The sequence below is a fragment of the Sus scrofa genome, unplaced genomic scaffold, assembly GCF_000003025.6.
Source record: "Sus scrofa isolate TJ Tabasco breed Duroc unplaced genomic scaffold, Sscrofa11.1 Contig490, whole genome shotgun sequence".
Classification (NCBI taxonomy): domain Eukaryota; kingdom Metazoa; phylum Chordata; class Mammalia; order Artiodactyla; family Suidae; genus Sus; species Sus scrofa.
The window spans coordinates 124,705-142,367 of NW_018085226.1; the positions used below are offsets into that span (position 1 = coordinate 124,705).

The following is a 17,663-nucleotide window of genomic DNA, read 5'->3' on the forward strand; positions in this document are numbered from 1 at the left end:
CATTTCATCCAAAAGCAACAGAATACACATTCTTCTCAAGTGCACATGGAACATTCTCTAAGACTGACCACATCCTGGGCTACAAATCCAACCTTGGTAACTTTAAGAAAATTGAAATCATACTAAGCATCTTTCCTGACCACAATGCAATACGACTAGAAATCAACAACAAGAAAAAAACTGCAAAAAACACCAACACATGGAGACTCAACAACATGCTACTACACAACCAATGGATCACTGAAGAAATCAAAGAGGAAATTAAAAAATACCTGGCATCAAATGACAACCAAGATATGACACTCCAAAACCTATGGGATGCAGCAAAAGCCGTTCTAAGAGGAAAGTTTATAGCAATACAAGCCCACCTCAGGAAACAAGAAAAAGCCCAAATAAACAAGCTAACTTTACATCTAAAGTACCTCGAGAGAGAAAAACAGACAAGACCTAAAGTTAGTAGAAGGAAAGAAATCATAAAGATCAGAGCAGAAATCAATGAAATAGAAGCAAAGAAAATCATAGAAAAGATCAATGAAACGAAAAGCTGGTTCTTTAGAAAGATCAACAAAATTGAGAAACCCCTACTGCAAATTCTACTTTTGCACATAAACTATAGGAAAGAGTTCAATTTAATCTACCACTAAAAAAGTAACATAATTCAAGGTCCCTAGACCTTTTGGGCCAAGTAGGTCTATCTTTGCAGTACTTATTTGAGCTTCTACTTTCTTGAAGGAATGAAGTCCTGCTAAGAGATACAGGAGGGGGAGGCAAAACAAACAGTAGTGTCCTGGCAGCTCTCAGATGAGTGACCTTGAAGATTCCAACTTGGTCCCAAATCCTTGAATAACAAATGAATCACATCTGGAAGAGCCTACGGATCTTGAACATGAAGATCCGGGTTAACTGTGGCCATGAGCACTCAGAGGTCTGTGACAATACAAATCCAGTCACACTTGATGCTCCCCAAATTCTCATTGTAGTTTTCACATTAGCTGACAAAGTGGAGCAACTTCACAGCTATAAAAGCACAAACTCCTTCAATCACTTTCTCACTCTGGCTTCGTAATAAGACAAGATATGTGTGGGGGCCTCAGGAGTTTACCACCCAGTGCTCTGTATGGTACCTGGACTGAAAAACATGTGCTGAATAAATCTACACAAGATGCTTTCTTTCCTGAATAGTCTTATTTCACCCTCCTAAGAGTCTTGTGAAACAGGAAGGGCAGCGGTTATTCCCATTTCACAGGAAAGGAAGTTCCCAGACACCAAGTTGTCGTTGTCGCTAAGGTTCATTAGATACTAGCTGTGCACTAAGTGCTTTGAATGTATTAACCTGCTAAATGCCCACAGTATCAAGGTATAGATAAAGTAGGTATGAGTAGCATCCCCATTTCACAGATAAGAAAACTAAGAAGCAGAATATTTAAATGACTAGCACATAAGTATTACTATAACTAGAACCATCTATCACTATTAGTAACTAGCACCAGGACTGAACCCAGGCAGTAGGTTCCAGACTCCTTACTTACAACTATGACAACATTCTGCTTTGAGATTTACCAGCCCAACAGTAGCTACCTGCTTTGGCCTTGGTCACATGACCCGCTGATGGTCAGGCCAAGGCTACTCCTGTCCTCCCTCCAGCCCACCTCCCTTGCCCCCACACATCCTATCAATCATCACCTGCAAAAACAAAGCACCCTGGGGATCACCACAAGTCCAACCAACAGAACAGAGTGGGCAGGCACATCTGCTGATGAACTAACTCTTCATGAACAAACCCAGGTCAGGAGCTACCTTCCAAAGCAGAACAGGTCAAAGGCCTCAGGGCAGAGGAAGCAACCACGGGGAAACCTCCAAGGACACTCATATTGAGAATCTTACTCCTGAAGATCCACCTGCTGCAGGCCACACAACCTCTCTACATGTCACTAAAAGTCCACTGTAAAACTACAGAATTAACTGTATTGAAAAGGACATTTACATTTATCCATCTTTGGTTTTGATTAATTTTTCATTACCATTTTAGATCAGGGCACATGCTAGAGTTCTGTGTTTCTAGAAATGGATGGACAAAGAAAGAAAGAAGCACACAGTCGGTCTCTTATGGAGTTTCGTTGTAAGAAGTTCCTTCCTGGCAGACAACCTGGCTTAATGCTTTGTAATACAGGCAAGATTTTAGCAACTAGTCAATAACACTGAAACATGTTTGCCTCGAATGTAGGGTGTTTCATATGCCACACAACAAATGTATTCCTAAATCATCCTACAAAGTGAATGTTCATTTATCTTCCCAAACACACATAAATTGGAATAAAAGCTTATATATTTCTATCTTCAGATTTTTTCCAGTAGGAGAAAAATATCAGTGAAATTTCTTGTAGAAAATGGATCAACATGTACTGTGATTTGTCTTCCAAGCATCTCCTCCATTTTCAAATATCAACTGTAATTAGGCACTCAATGTGTTAACAAGACATATTTCCTGAGAAACTTGGTGTCTGACTCACCTGCTGGATTTCTATTGAAGAACAAGACCGGAGCTCTCAAAATGGACTCCAACATTTTGTTGTGAAAAGTTTGTGAAGAATTAACAAGGATGTAGAACATCAACAGAGACCTTGTGATGCCAAAAAGGACGGTACCCGCAGTTAGAACTGAAATAAAGAAACATCACTCAGCACAAGATCTCTGCCTTTTCGTCAATGATGCTGGAGCATGACAGGCAGTTTATAAAGGTGTTATGTACTTTACCCTATAAATATAATGTATATATAAATTCATATGTAGAATATAGAATTTATATATAATGGATTCTATGGAATTTAGTACATTCACAACACATACTTATAAAGATGAATATAAAAATCACTCTGCTCCTCTCATTAAAGAAATCACACAGAAAAAAATCAGGTGAAAACTATAACTTCAGGCTTTCCAAATTCCATTACAAGTTCTAATAAAAACTTAGAAGAAAATTATAAAAACCAGTTGATCTGCCTTTCTCTATATTTTACATCTTACTATTTACAACATGTCTCATAATCTACAGTTAAGGTATGCTTTGATACTAGCTCGAAATAATGGGAACAGGAGAGGAGTTCCCGTTGCGGCTCAGCAGCTTAAGAATCAAACCAGTATCCAAGAGGATGCGGATTCAATCTCTGTCCTTAGCCCACCATCCTATATGAATGTATAACAGAACCCTTTTCTTCTTCCTTTAAGCCCCCCTAGTTCACCAATTCAGAAGGTAAACAACTAATGGATTTAGGTTTCTTAGCAAGTGATCCAGGTAATTGATTTATTTCAATGCGTGGGTCCTTACAAAGATAACCTTTGCAGAAAGCTTGTATGAGTGTTTCCTGTGGGAATAGTTAATATTTTATATGAGGATTTCCTTTAAAAACTATGTAATGCTACATATATTCTAAGCACTCTTGCAAAAACAGAAAGTCGTCTGTTTAGATTTGTCTGGCAAGACAGATGTTAAATTAATCACACAGTTGGGGATGTGATAACATTGTGATCAAGATAAGACAAAGAAGGAACCCTAATTCCCAGACACCTGGTTTCTCCTGCTCAGCTTCTCTCTTCAGTAATTAGTGAAGCCCAGGAGATGAGCTGTGTGGTGAAGGGGAGCTCTGCATACCTGCAAGGGAACAATGCTCTTATCTGGGGGGCCCTTGCTGCCAGAGGATCTCATCCAAGTTCAATAAAAGCCAGGGTTTATTCAGATGGAAATGGAACAATCTGAACCACAGGGTGGGGCTCCGTTTCTAATGCCCTTGCCCATCCATATAATGACATAAGATTTAGCTAAAGCAACCTGTTAGAATAGACAATAGCTACAGATTTTCAGTGGCTGATGTTCTCAGTGCTCAATCCAGGTTTAATTTCCAAAATCCAACACAGAGCAAATTGAGAGTCTTCATTTAACCTCTTTTTTATAGATTTAAAAACAATTATTCTAATTAATTCACAGAGTAAATGTGCCTTAGACTCTTAATCTGTTGAGACATTACTGACTTAGTTCCTGGAAATCCTCACACACACTCACTGTAAGCACTTCAGATACTTGCATAATAGACCACATTATTCAACTTTACCTGAATAAGCTGTTAAGTACCAGACAGGATCAGGTATGAAAGTTATTTTTCCTTTTAAATACTCAATGGCATACAGGGAACTTTGTCCATTTGCCCTACGGCACAGGGAAGAAATAAATATTACTCTACAGATAGAATGTAGATAAATAACAAAAAAATTAACAGCCTCAATTTAAAAGATGTGTTTTATTCTAGGAAAAGATTCCCAGCTCATAGGGCCCTATGTCCATATACCTCACAAAAATTCAACTTGAATCATGAATTTTGGTTCCCAAAATTGTCTGTGAGGAAGCTGCTGAGGCTCATACTGCACCAGGAATTTAATTTTTCTTTCTAAATTACTTGAAGATCAGCAAAGGAGGCTGAACAAGCCCCACCTCTCTGCCAGACTCTGGGAAAGTGAGGCTTCCTGTTGATTTTAGAGCACTTTGGGTCAGACCAGGAGTCACTCACCAGGATGAGAGCCACCAATCCTGAAGGACATAGGACACCTGGAGCAGGAACAACCATCAATCAAACGCTGACATCACTGAGCCCCTCAAAACCCCCACTTACAACAATGGGTGATAGAAAGGCTCCAGAAAATGGAGATGGTCCTTCCTGCTCAGGTTGCACCAAGCCCCATGCCCCAGATAACCAGAGGTCAGGAAAGTACATGTTACATGATAAAATCTTTAAAAGACATCCTTTTTTCTCTAGAAGCTCTCTGCCATGTACACACCAGTCAGCCTCACTTATTTTGCTTCCCACAGATAACCTGTTTCAATACAAATCCACGTGGACTGAAAATATAATAATAATAGTATGGATGCTGGGATTCTTCAAAGAAAAAAACCTGGACAGGTACTGTGATGGTCAGTTTGGTGTGTCAGCTGGGCCAGGCCACTCCCAGTGATTTAACCAGATGCTGATCTAGATTTTGGTCTGCAGGTATTTTGTAGATGAGGCTCACATCTACACTAAGACAACCAAAGCAGAAGAGGTCACCCTGAACAACGTGGGGCCTTGTCCAGTCAGTCAAAGGCTGTTAGAGCAAACCCTGAGGCTTCCTGGAGGAGGACGAAATTCTGCCTCAAGACTGTGGCACTGGCTCCTGCCTGATGTTCCAGCCTGAGGGCCTGCCTGACTGATTTCAGATTCACCCAGCTAGATCCCACAATCTCATAAGTCTCTTAATATACATATTAACAATAATAATAAATAACAAATACAGTATAAATAGTAAGTAAATATCAAGCTAAGGACAGAAACCAAAATAAATGTCCTTATTTACCTGAGCTGCGATGTTTACTAGAATAAGGAAAATGATGATAAACCAGTTATCGCCAGATATGAAGTAATTCTTGTAGGTCTTAAAACCAACTTTTCCCTCTGAACGGCTCTCCAGTGACAATGTAACCCGTATATTCTCAGCCTGGGATGGGGAAATGGCAGTGAGAGACAAAATTTTAAAAGAAAACCCCCCAAATTTCAAAAGTTCAATGGCTCCATTGCAAAGCTGTGGGGAAAGAGACCCATCGCCCATGCTGATACAGTGCAACATGGTCCACTTCCATGGAGCAGGTGTGAAAATACCTTGACAAACTATATATGTGTTAACCCTTGGACCCAGACACCCTGCTTCTAGAAATCTGGTAGAAATAAGGAAACATCATTTGCACGAGGTTATTCACTGTTCGGTGGCTTTGCTTAAAGTCTATCACGACTCACAGCACACACACAACATACCCGTTTCAAGTACAACTGCAGAAACCTGACATGGAGCTGATGTATCCCTCTAGATTGCTCATGTCACTCAATGATGGAAACACAAAACATAGTTGGATCTCGAAATACTAGCCAGGTTCACACAATGAGTTGGAATAATGTGAGTTTGGATAGCAAGAGATAGCATATGATCTGAATCTAAGTGGTTCCTGAATTTCAGAGATTGATTTCTGAGTGAGGAATGTAAAGGGCTAATCTGAAAACTTGTCAAAATTATTCAAGCTCCCATGTCTGGGCAGTGAGGGTTTGGTTATCGAGGAATATCTATGTGTTTTTTTAGGGAGATCTAGTACATTCTGCATTTCTGTCTGCAGGACTTAGAATGCATCATAGAGTCACACAGGCCAAGGATTGGCCTCAGCTCTGTGGTGACCACTCGGAATTCGAAGTAGATAAGAAGTAGTTCTAAGTCTTAGAAGATCTTGGAAGATAAGAAAGGAAGATGGGAACTAACTCCAAAGTGGCCACTGTGTGTCAGGTCCTTTGCACCTGCTACCTCTGGCCCATCACAAACCATCTGAGAATGGGGCAAAACACTACCACAAGTCACAGTGCCAGAGCATTCCAACATACAGGAAAAGTAGCTGATCTGATCTGGCCGTGGCAGGACTCAGTCTAAGGGGGTCTTCAAATTAAGCCTCTGGATGCATAAGGGAAGCCAGGGGCCACCAGAGCGAGAAGAATGTAACTATGGTAAACTGAGGAGTTCTTGTATCAGTGTGGGTCACATATGCCCAGGAACTCATAGCAGTACACCCACCACTGATCTCCCTAAGATTCTCCATCCTACACCCAAAGGGAACCCCAGGCAGTCGTATTCCTTTCATGCTCTTTTAATTCTACAAATTCCATGGAATATGGCTTTGAAAACTTAGGGTCTACTTTGGGACAAACAAAGATACCCCATGTGGAGCAGAATGAAAAGCCATGAGGCCACCAACTGCAGACAGACCAGGGCAGATTGCAGGAGGAGAAACTCACGTCTTGGTCCTGAGGAGCAGCGTCTTCCAACAAGGGTCTGGGATTCTCTTGAGACTCAACAGAAGATTCAGAGGCCTGACTCGGAGTGGGAGAGTCTGGAACTGGAGGTGGTTCAGCCTCCTTCTCCTTTAAAGGGATATCTTCAAAATCTACCCCAGGTTTTGGGAACTCAGCAAAAGTCCCCTTCTTCATAATTTTGCCCTAAAATGATTTCAGAGGAATATATTTGCATTCTGGTAGCACATTAATCAAGAAACGTGAACCAATCTTCAATTATGATCTTCCTAAGAAAATGATCCTTAGGTCTGGAATTCTAGTTGAACATCTAGTTCAGTCCAACCTGACCCAGAACTGAGCACTCTATTCTCTGCCAGACTCTGTGGTAGCTGCTGGGAGATATGAAGTGAATGTGTGCCCATGTGGTAAAAATGGAGGTCACTGACCTAACTACCATGGGCATTGAGGAAAGAAAGAAATACAGGTGTTGGTGGAAGTATCAGTCAGTCTTTTTAGACAACATGGAAATTGAGAAAAGCCTCCTGTGACAAGCAGAATTTTAAAAAAACAGTCAGTTGGGAGGATATTCCTGGAAGGAAACTTAGGACTAACCCCGAGGTGGGCACAAGCGCATTGGCATGGGTTGGGGTCACTCATCAGTCTTCGCTGACCACTGTCACAGGATCCTCTGCCTGCTGGGACAAGATGTGTAAGAACCAGCCGTGGACAGAGGACCCCTGAGCTGTGTCATCATGGTCTTCACACTGTCCACAAACGCAGGAAGTTTCCAACTGAAAATTCAATATTCCACCTGATAAAGTAACTAAACAAGGAGCCAGGAGACCAAGACTGAAGTGACACTAACGTCTTGGACGCCTGTGCCAGCAAACCAAAACCAAAGCCAGAATGAATGTACTGAAATCTGAGAAAAGACTTAAGAACAACCAATTGTAAGCAGCCAACCAGGCTTCCCCATATCAGGCATCTGCTTAAGCTGCACTCAATTTAATCATTTTCTTTGAACACATGTGATATATCATTGCACAATTTCCCTTCCTTACAAAATTATATAAAATAATGTGCAAATGTTTTCACTATTTTCTGCTCCCATGAAACAAAACTCAACTGATTCACTCAGTGTCAAAAAAAGTATTTGGCAAAACTAATCAAAGGAGGGCTGCTCTGGTTAAGACAGGTGAGGTGGACGAAGGTGGCCCAGGACCCGAGCTGGTACCCCTCTCACCCCATCCCCTGAGGTGGTCTTCTGGGAGAGACGCAATGAAGCCTTTGGGTACCATGTGATAGTGCCGAATCAAAAAATAATTCATGATACATTGTGCTTGTTCCACTTGGGAGGCAAAATTCATGCACCTTATTTAATGAAATTACCACTTTCCAATTAATATCTGTAAGATGAACAAGAAAATGACTAGTGGTACCAAGACAGTAATTTTACTCAGCAGCCAGGCACTGACAATCCCAAGGGAATGGGAGGGCAGCTATTCCCCCTCTGCTGTGACAGAGGGACCAGACTAACTGTAAGAATGGACCCCAGCTCATCCTGTGGACATAGAGTAGTACCCATAGTAAGGAAATTTGGCATAGTGCCCTCAAAAGAAGCAAATATGGGACCCCAAACATGTAGGCACTGGCCAGGCAGGTTATTCTCCTGCCCATTGGTTCTGTGCTCATAATGCTACCAACAGCGGGGTTTTACACACTAGTATCACCTGCTCTGCACGTGAAATTGACTGTTCTCAATTTGAGAATCTGAGCTCCCCATTCCTGGAGGAGGAGAGAGGAACCAACACATGTAACTGCTTCTAAAGATGTAGAGGCTCTGCATTTTAACAAACTTTCTTAGGGCAGAAATACGTCCGATAAGTGAGGGAGTTGGCCAAGGACTTGATGGAACAGACAAGGGTTAAGGACAGAGGTGCTGAGACACAGAGACAAATAAGCCAGGGAGTAAAGCATCAACCACCACCTAGTCTGAAATATGTTCACTAATCTCAATCCCGAATCATGTTAGGTGTTGTGGGTTGAATGGTGGCTCCAAAAAAAAATATGTTCAAATCTTCAACACAACACCTGTGAACATGACCTTATTTGGAAACAGGGTCTTTGCAAATGTAATCATGTTAAGATGGGGTCTTTTTGGAGTAGGAGGACCCTAAATCCAATAGGACCAATGTCCTTATGAAAAGAGAAGAGACTCAGACAGACAGGGAGACAACAGCCATGTGACAGCAGAGGCAGGGACTGCAGTGCTGCAGCTGGAAGCCAAGGGGTCAAGGAAGGCCTGCAAACACCAGAAGCTGGAAGGAGGACTCTCCCCTAGAGCCTCAGGGAGAGCATAGCCCTGCTCGCACCCTGACTTCAGACCTGTAGACTCCAGAACAGCGAGACGATAAATTTCTGTTAAGTCACCCAGTTTGTGGCACTTTGTTACAGCAGCTCTAGAAACTGACACACTAGCCTGAGCCCACACTCTGTCCTCTCAACCTTACTAAGACTTCCCCCTGCTTCTGCTGTGGCCCCTCCAGCAAACATCAGACGATCTTTTAAATCTCTCATGAGACCACGTTGCTCCTCTGCTCTGACCGTCCAGCGGCTCCCATCCCACTTCCGGGCCCGCTGCCCACTGCTCGGAGGCCAGCTCCCTCCATGTGCTCTGCTCCCTCTGCCTCAGACACGCTGGCCCTCCTGCCCTCCTCCCACAGGCCAGGTCAGTGGCCTCCTGAGGACCCCTTGCCTCAGACCCCCGCCCCCCAGGTGACGGCCAGGGCCCCACCTTCCTGTCCCTCAGGTCCCGTGAGCCACCACCTCCTCAGGGAGGCAGCCGGGAGGTCAGCCCCACCCCACCCCCCTTTTCCTCACATCTGTCCCCACAGCACAGGAAGCCCCACAAAGGCAGGGCCTCGTCCTCCTGCTTCACAGGCTCCTGCTCATCTCCGCACATAGAGAGACCTGCATGGTGAGCCCAGCACCTGGCAGACCAGCAGAGCAGGCATCTCTGACCCGGTGCTCGGCTCCCCACCTCACTTTCAGTGTTAATGGAAGATTCTTTTTAGGTAAAATGCCTGTGACAGTCACATGGATATAAACAGGTCTCAGTATCTCTAATTTCCAAATAATACTCTTTGACTTCATTCGTGGAAGAGGAAAACAAGAAGTTCTAAATAAAACAGCATCATTATCCTGAACACATTTGTCTAGAAAGGTGATAACGTACTAATTTTGTGGCAGCACCTCCATATACTTTAGGGTTTGTACAGCTTAGAGTGTAACAGTCACATTTCTATAGGTCTCTGGATTCACCCTCAGAGGCATCATACCAGCCCTGAGAAGAAGGGGGCATAAAACTGACAGAGAAGCAGGCATTTACCATGAACCCAAGGAGACTGACTTGCTGGGAGGCCTGGCCTTCAACACCCCTGAGTGCTAATAAGTTCCACAGACTTCTAGAAACTACTTACATCTTTCAATATCAGAATCTGACTTGCATCCTTTAGATACTGCAGCTGATGGGTCACTAAGATTGTGATCTTCTCACGCAAGGCTTGGCGGATACACCTGCAAAGGCAAAAGGTACAGCAGCGAAAGCACATTAATGGGGGCACTTCCAACTGAAAATACATATTTTGAAAATGTAATGAGACAAAGACAACACAGAAGTCAAAGATCTGTAGTTTACATGCCAAATAAATAACAGAAATTTATTACAAATATAAATCAATGATGTTGAATAGCTCTTCAAATTCATCAACAGCAAACGTGAATCTAGCTCTGCTAAAAAATTCTAAAAAGCAGTTCAGTGAAGGAGGCACCATGTTTCATAATGCAAAACAACTGAGCAATATTGAGATTCCAAAAGTTGACTGAATTAAAACAGTATTTTATTGCCATGTGGGAGTGGGAGAAGAGGATCTATGTCGTATAAAAATGTGTGCGTTTTTCTTAGGTAGTTTTTTAGGTGATTATTTGTGATGTACATATTAACAGCAAAAAAAGCAATAGATTTCTGGTACCATTTTCCAGACTGCACTTTCTAGACACTTCTTTGTACATAATGTTAGATGGAATATAAATGTCAGCATGGCCTCAATCTGTCTCTACAGCATTTCCCGTACCAGCCTGGAAGTAAGTCCTGTTTCATGAGGACTGAAACCCTTACAATACGAAAATAAAATAACAGAACCCAAATGGCCCAAATCACAGTGGCAATCATCCAACAGCATAAAAGACACCCCACTTCTTTGCAGCCAAGACCCCTCTCTGGTCAGGTCAGCAGGATGGCTGTTCTCTTGCTCTCTGCACATCCCCTGCTCCACCAGCACCTCTTCACCCACACCCTACTCACTCACTCACTGACCTTCCTACAAACTTGCCCCAGGGCCCAGCTAGTGACTGCCTCTAGCTTTAGATCAGAACTCTCCACTATGCTGATCAAGGGGCAGTGAGGGGTGCGCCCTTTTGCTGGTTTCCATGGTAACCAATGAGCCAACTTGATCTCAATTCCCCCTAAACTGGTAATCTCCCCCTTCCCCCTCCTGGGGGCAAAGAATGCAGCCATGTCCTCCCCCAACTTCAGTCACACAAGGTGGGGTGTCGCTCAAGGACCTTGCTTCAGATACGTAAGCTCCCCCTGCCCACCGTCTCTGTCCTGACTGTGGGCTCTTTCTTCCATCTAAGCCCGGCAAGTACAGGTCTTGCAGGCCTGCAGGGTCCAGCCCACCAACCCCCCTCAGTTTTCAACCTTAAATGTTTGTACAGGCACCCCTCAAACTGCTCCTCCACTTCAAGAGCAGCCCCTAGGGACTCAACCCCACTCTCACCCCACCAGGATCTACAACCCTCCAGGGAGGCAAGTAGTTGGGGACGGGGCGCCAGTGACCACGGGTAGGGCTCTAGGCTTGTATTCTGGGTACCCAAGCCCCTCAAAGAGCAGATCTCAGGAACCCGGGCCACAGCGCAGACTGCGAGCGAGTCAGGTGAACAGTGTGGAGGCTGCACATGTAGCTCAGTCCCTCTCAGTGGCCTGACAACGTAGGATGAGCTACTAAACCTCAGCTTCTTCATCTCAAAACAAGGTCAGTGACAAGTCACCCACATATTCTGAGAAATCAAAGCACTAACCGGCTCAGTAAACGTCAGCCCCCTTCCCCAGTCCTCCCTGACCCAAGAACTGTCATGTGCATGAACTGAGGACAGAAAAGTCCTAATGGGACACTTTGGACTCTGAGCCTGGGATGAGAATCAAGACCCCGGGATGGAGACACATATACCATCGCTTCATTAAGTCAAAAAAGATTCGGGTTTCACTTTTGATATGCCTTAGTGTAGGGGTGTGGAAAAGGGAATAGGGAGCTTGACAAGAGCGAAGCCATTTTGCTGCCACCATCCACCTTGGTGAACTTAAGGTGACTCATATGAGGGCTCTGAGAAAAACAAAGTCACTAGGACTTCAGAAACTCTGGGCCTGACTGTTCTAAAGAAATCCAAAAATAGATAGACTGTACTTGAGGTTAATCATTACAGTAACAATATAAGATATTCCGTACAGCTATACATATTTCTGTACCCTGCATGTAACTAAAGATTAACGTGGAATGTTAGACACGTAAGCAAGCACTATAACGTATCTCCCCCTTTCTGTTCGGGGTCCATGATTGGGAAGCGATTCCCCATGGACCCGCCAGTGTAATAAAGCTGTTCTCCATCTTCCTTGAGTGTCCCGTGAGGTGATTTCAGGGAATTCTACAGTAGCTCAGCTTTCACACCTAAGTTTCTTGACTGAGGAAATCCCTTTTCAGACTCAGTACTTAAGCTTTTTAGGCAATTGTTTTTTCTTAAATGAAAATTTCCTACCAATAAGCCCTGAAGGTGGAGGTTAATCAAATCTGATGGGTTGTTATGTCCAGGATGCACCAACCTAAAATTTTTAAATGTTTTCCTCCTAACATTCCATCATAGATAAGGTAATAATAAATAATTAAAACGAAGTGATCAGTTGATGGTTTTGAATTTTTCCTAAATAATGCATTTTATCCAACTCTTTAGGAAAATACTCTACTTTCCAGCTATTTAAGATTAAAGTATTCCAAGTCATGTCATAAAAGCCAACTGATTCAACAGCTCATTGTTTACCTGTTATTCTTACACAGGGGCTGCGGTGATCCTACAGTCCTATGAACAACCCCGTGTAAGAGCTGTGTTAAGAGATGACACGTCTCATGGCGGAGGATAAGACAGAGCCCCCCTTCACTCGCTCCCTCAGCAGAGGTTGGTGGAGGAGGCAGGCCCTGTCCTAAGTGCCGAGGATACACCTGCAGGTCCAGAAAGCAGACGATACTCTGCACCACGTACAGGGAGACACAATGAACACGTACAGAATGCGCTCTGTCGGCCGTGACGTGTGCTCTGCTGGAAAAGCAAGGGGGCTGTCAGCTCAGATGGGGGTGACCCGGAGCCCTGAGACCATCTGGGGAAGCATCCCCAGAAGAAGGGACAGTAGGTATAATGGCGCTGGGACCAAACATGCCTTCCTAAGGCACCTTCCTGCAGTCACAGCTTAGCAGGGGTGGGGGACTCCTAAAAGGTCCAGTGCAAGCCCCTGAGGGCTGTTGGAAGACAGAAGGACACAGGCTCCCCCTGGAGGAACAGGGGGAAAGGAAGCAGCCTGGCTTTCACCTGCCTTCTCAGTCCTGGCACACTGTCCCCTGGCCCTGGGACAGGGGGAGCAGTACCTACAGACAGACAGGTGTGAGAAAGGGCCACCACAGAGCCAGCATGGCTGAGACACCCAGGGGGTGCGGGAACGAGCTGGAAAGGCTGATGGGGGCAGATGGCAAAGAAGCCTGTTCTCTGGTTTGAGGCCCTGGAGCTGCATCCTGTACGTGAGGGGGAGTCTGTGCAGGGCGGGAGCAGAAAGGGGGACTGAGTAGACAGCACTTGGGAGTCTGATGAGGACACACTGAGAACTGGCTATGCAGGAGGCAGGGTCTGAGGATGTGGGGCCACAGATGGACACAGGTGAGTCAGGCATCCATGCGCCTTCTGCAGGTGAGAGAATCCACTTAATGTTCATAACATGTGGTTGTAAAACCTCACAAACCTTAATAACCTGTGGTGTAGATTCATGACTGAAGGAAAGTGTTCATGGCAAGTAGAAGTGTAATCCACTCACTTTTGGCACAAAACACTCCCCGTTACTAAGCTTTAACATGACCTCCATCTCGCATAGCATATCGTTCCATCCAATTTTCTAACTTGAGAGCATTCTGCAGTTGGTGCTGAGTGATTGCCTAAATTGCCTTCATACATCCTGCCCTAAGCTTCCCCAGAGAATGTAGTTCTGATTAGCAAACAACAATCTTAACCAGTTCACCTCTATCAAGTATAAATCCAAAGTCATTAAATTCAAAAGGTGCAAGAGGACTTTACAAACACCTCCAGTGTTCAAAGAACTTGAGAGAACTTCTGTGATGAGCACACTGATACTTGGCAACCAGAGAACCTTCCTCTCCCCTCCCTGTGACACGGATGCCACAGCCACAAGGAACTGTTCTCAGAGTGATGGGGAGCTTGTCAGACACACACAAGATGGGGTGACAGACATTTGTGAGGTCAGGGCTGGGCACTGGGAACAGGGAGGCTGAGCTGCTCATGATGCCAGGAGGGTGGGGGTGGGGAATCTCTGTCACAGCACTGGCCCCGTGTCACTGAACTCATGACAGGCCACAAGCCTCTTCTCCAAGGGAAAATAAATCAAGTCACCTTCAGGAGAGGGCAGGAAAGACAGCTGGAGGCCATGTCACGTGTCAGCTGCCCTGCTCTCCTGTGTTCTGAAAGCTTCAATGCTAACATGTACTTTTGTGTATAATAAAATATACATATAATGAAATTTACCATTCTAACCATTTTAAGCACATAGCTCAGTAGCAGTAAGTACATACACATGGTGCAGCCATGACCACCATCCATCTCCAGAGCTCTGTCATCATCCCAACACTAAGCACATTTCACACACAGACATTGGTGGACTCTGCCCACAACCCTGCTTAGTGGGGGTGGAATCCCAGCCCCCAGAGTCCAGAGCTCAGAGCTCCTCACAGTCTCACTCTCACATTGACTCTGAGCAGGTCTCCTTACGTTGCTATTTAGGACTCGTGAATGACTACTGTCCCCCCCTCAAAATTCATACTTTTGTTTTTGTTTTGGGGGTTTTTTTTTTGCTCTTTAGGGCCACATGCACGGCATATGGAAGTTCCCAGGCTAGGGGTCAAATCGGAGCTACAGCTGCCAGCCTACATATACCACAGCCACAGCAATGTGGAATCCAAGCCACATCTGTGAACTACACCACAGCTCACGGCAACAGTGGATCCTTAACCTGCTGAGGGAGACCAGGGATCGAATCTGCACCCTCGTGGATCCTAGTTGGGTTCATTAACACCTGAGCCACAAAGGGAACTCAACACATTAACTTCTATTACCTTAGAATTTGTTGAAAGAGTCTTTATCTCTTAATTAGGATGGATCTAATCCAGTCTGACTGGTGTCCTTGAAGGAGGAGACCAGAACTTAAGGACAGAGACACAGGGACACAGGTGAATAGAGGAAAGACCACGTGAGGACACAGCGAGGAGGTGTCATCTGAAGCCAAGTAGAGAGGTCTCAGCAGAAACAAACCTGCCCACACCTTGACCCTGGACTTCCAGCCTCCAGAACTATGACTGTTCCTTCAGCAAAAGGAACGCAACCCTCTTCTCAGCCCCCACAAACCCCGCCCAGCCTGCAGATGCACAGGGCCCTTCCCACCACGCCCAGTGCATGGGGAACTTTCCAGCTTAAGCTGAAACCTCCTGCTGCCCACGTGGGCCCCCACTCAGCACTCACTGTCCTGTATGGAAACCCCGACACCTTGAGTCTGCTGACCTTTCCCTGGGCATCTGTCTGAACGAGCTCCATGGGGACACAGATTCCTAAGAGGCAGGAAGGAGGGCTGAGCATCTCAGTCTCCCTCACTCTGCCCTGTGTGGCTCCTTCCCCTCTCCTGGCTCACTGCCCTCCTGTGGGGACTCAGGGGGTTTGTGCAATAACATCTGTAATGGCATCAACTCAGTGCACACAACAGGGCTTTAATAAATGCAGTCTAAGGGCTCGTTGGCTTTAAAAAGGCACACAACTGTGGAATTTCCATTGTGGCTCATCTGGTTGGGAACATGACATAGTCTGTGTGAGGAAGCAGGTTTGATCCCTGGCCTTGCTCAGGGGTTTAAGGATCTGGGGTTACCACAAGCTGCTGCGTAGATGGAAGATGCAGCTTAGATCCAGCATTGCTGTGGCTGTAGTGAAAGCCGGAAGCCAGAACTCTGATTTGACCCCTAGATGGGGAACTTCTATATGCCAGAGGTATGACTGTAAAAACCAAAACCAAAAACAAGAAAGGTGAACAATTGCAAAGTAATTACCCTTGGGATAGAGGAAGGCATGGCTTTAGCAAAAGCAAGTTAATGAGTTTTCCAAAAAGGCCAGTTTAGATGCCATAAGAGGCATGAGTCAGCGTCTTAGGGCACATTATACACAGAAAAGTAGCACAGTTGTACTTCAGGGGTTTGGTGGCCAAGCCAGAGCCACTGACAGCAAATGCCAGAAATACAAATCAGAGACAGGATTTTAGCCAGACTCCGATAGTTTCAGATTCAAGTTAACTCTACACTGTGGGTCTAAGTATTAATTCTACTGAGTATCCGTGAGGCAGTGCTAAATGACCAAAGTCATACTCTGATGTGGAATAAATCATTCTCAAATCATAGACTTTACTATTTCCAAACCAAGAGAACATTAAGCACAAACCAACAAGGCCTTTCCACCGAAGCTCTGTGTCAGTGCTGGAAACTTCCCTTCTAACAGGCCTTCAACGAATGATGGAGGAGAAGAACTGGCAGCCAAGTACCAGGCTCCCGAGTCCCACTCTCCCTACAGCATCTCTCTTGCTCCTGGGTTTGGATCCATCCACAGGGTCTGGTTTTCAGCTGCAAGGAGCAGGGGCACCTGCCATCTGCTCCTCACTCCCTAAAGCACCAACTCCACTGGTCTCCACACACTGGAAGCCCCTTCTGCACTTTCCATCCTGACCTCATCCCTCTGCACGATTTCTCTGCGATGGGTCTTCTATGGAGGTGGGGGAGGGGAGAGGGACGCCAGGGCGGAAGGAGCCGAGTCTCCGGAAGCACAGAGGCTTTCCTGAGCTCCCTTCCCTGGACCTGCAGGGATCCTGGAAGCAGCAGAAATGACAGGACACAAGAGCAAACTCACTGTTCAAACAGGTGCCTGCTGACTCCTGCATCGACGGCGCTGAGCGGGTCGTCCAGGAGGTAGATGTCTGCGTCCTGATACAGGGCTCTAGAAAACGTAGAGAGACGTCAGGAGAAGGACGCTTCCCGCTACGGGATCCCACCTCTGGATCCTGACAGCGTCCAACATCTCCGAGTTCCTTCCTGGAGCCCAGGGAAAGGGCCGGGCCCCTGCTTCCCAAAGCGCCCACCTTGCAAGGCTGATTCGGGCTTTCTGCCCTGCGCTCAGCGGGGTTCCCCGGCCTCTGACCACAGTTAGATCCCCATCCTCCAAAGGCTGCAAATCCTACACAGAGATAGAAAATGGGAAAAGGGGAAAGATTTGAAATGTGTTCTCCTTCTGTCATCCTAAACTTTTAGCATCAATTTTTCATACAAGTATTGATCAACATTAGCAGGTATATTTCATAGCGACTAAACCTTCAACAATTAAAAACTCAGGGTTTTTTGT

At 45.3% G+C, this 17,663-nt stretch overlaps 1 protein-coding gene across 2 annotated transcripts in view; it reads right to left on the minus strand.

The window, feature by feature from the left end:
* The window catches only part of LOC100518860 (multidrug resistance-associated protein 4-like), a 168,193-nt gene that overhangs the window by 103,603 nt on the left and 46,927 nt on the right, over window positions 1–17,663 (minus strand). Inside the window, exons 12-20 of one of the 2 annotated variants that reach the window (XM_021082086.1) lie at window positions 17,404–17,498; window positions 17,175–17,261; window positions 13,002–13,277; window positions 10,331–10,427; window positions 6,855–7,055; window positions 5,380–5,520; window positions 4,560–4,597; window positions 4,107–4,201; window positions 2,511–2,657 (exon numbers count right to left, since the gene is read on the minus strand). In XM_021082086.1, the coding sequence (XP_020937745.1) occupies window positions 2,511–2,657; window positions 4,107–4,201; window positions 4,560–4,597; window positions 5,380–5,520; window positions 6,855–7,055; window positions 10,331–10,427; window positions 13,002–13,277; window positions 17,175–17,261; window positions 17,404–17,498 (1,177 nt within the window). The remainder of the gene's footprint in view (window positions 1–2,510; window positions 2,658–4,106; window positions 4,202–4,559; window positions 4,598–5,379; window positions 5,521–6,854; window positions 7,056–10,330; window positions 10,428–13,001; window positions 13,278–17,174; window positions 17,262–17,403; window positions 17,499–17,663) is intronic. The other variant, XM_021082087.1, reaches the window with a different exon arrangement.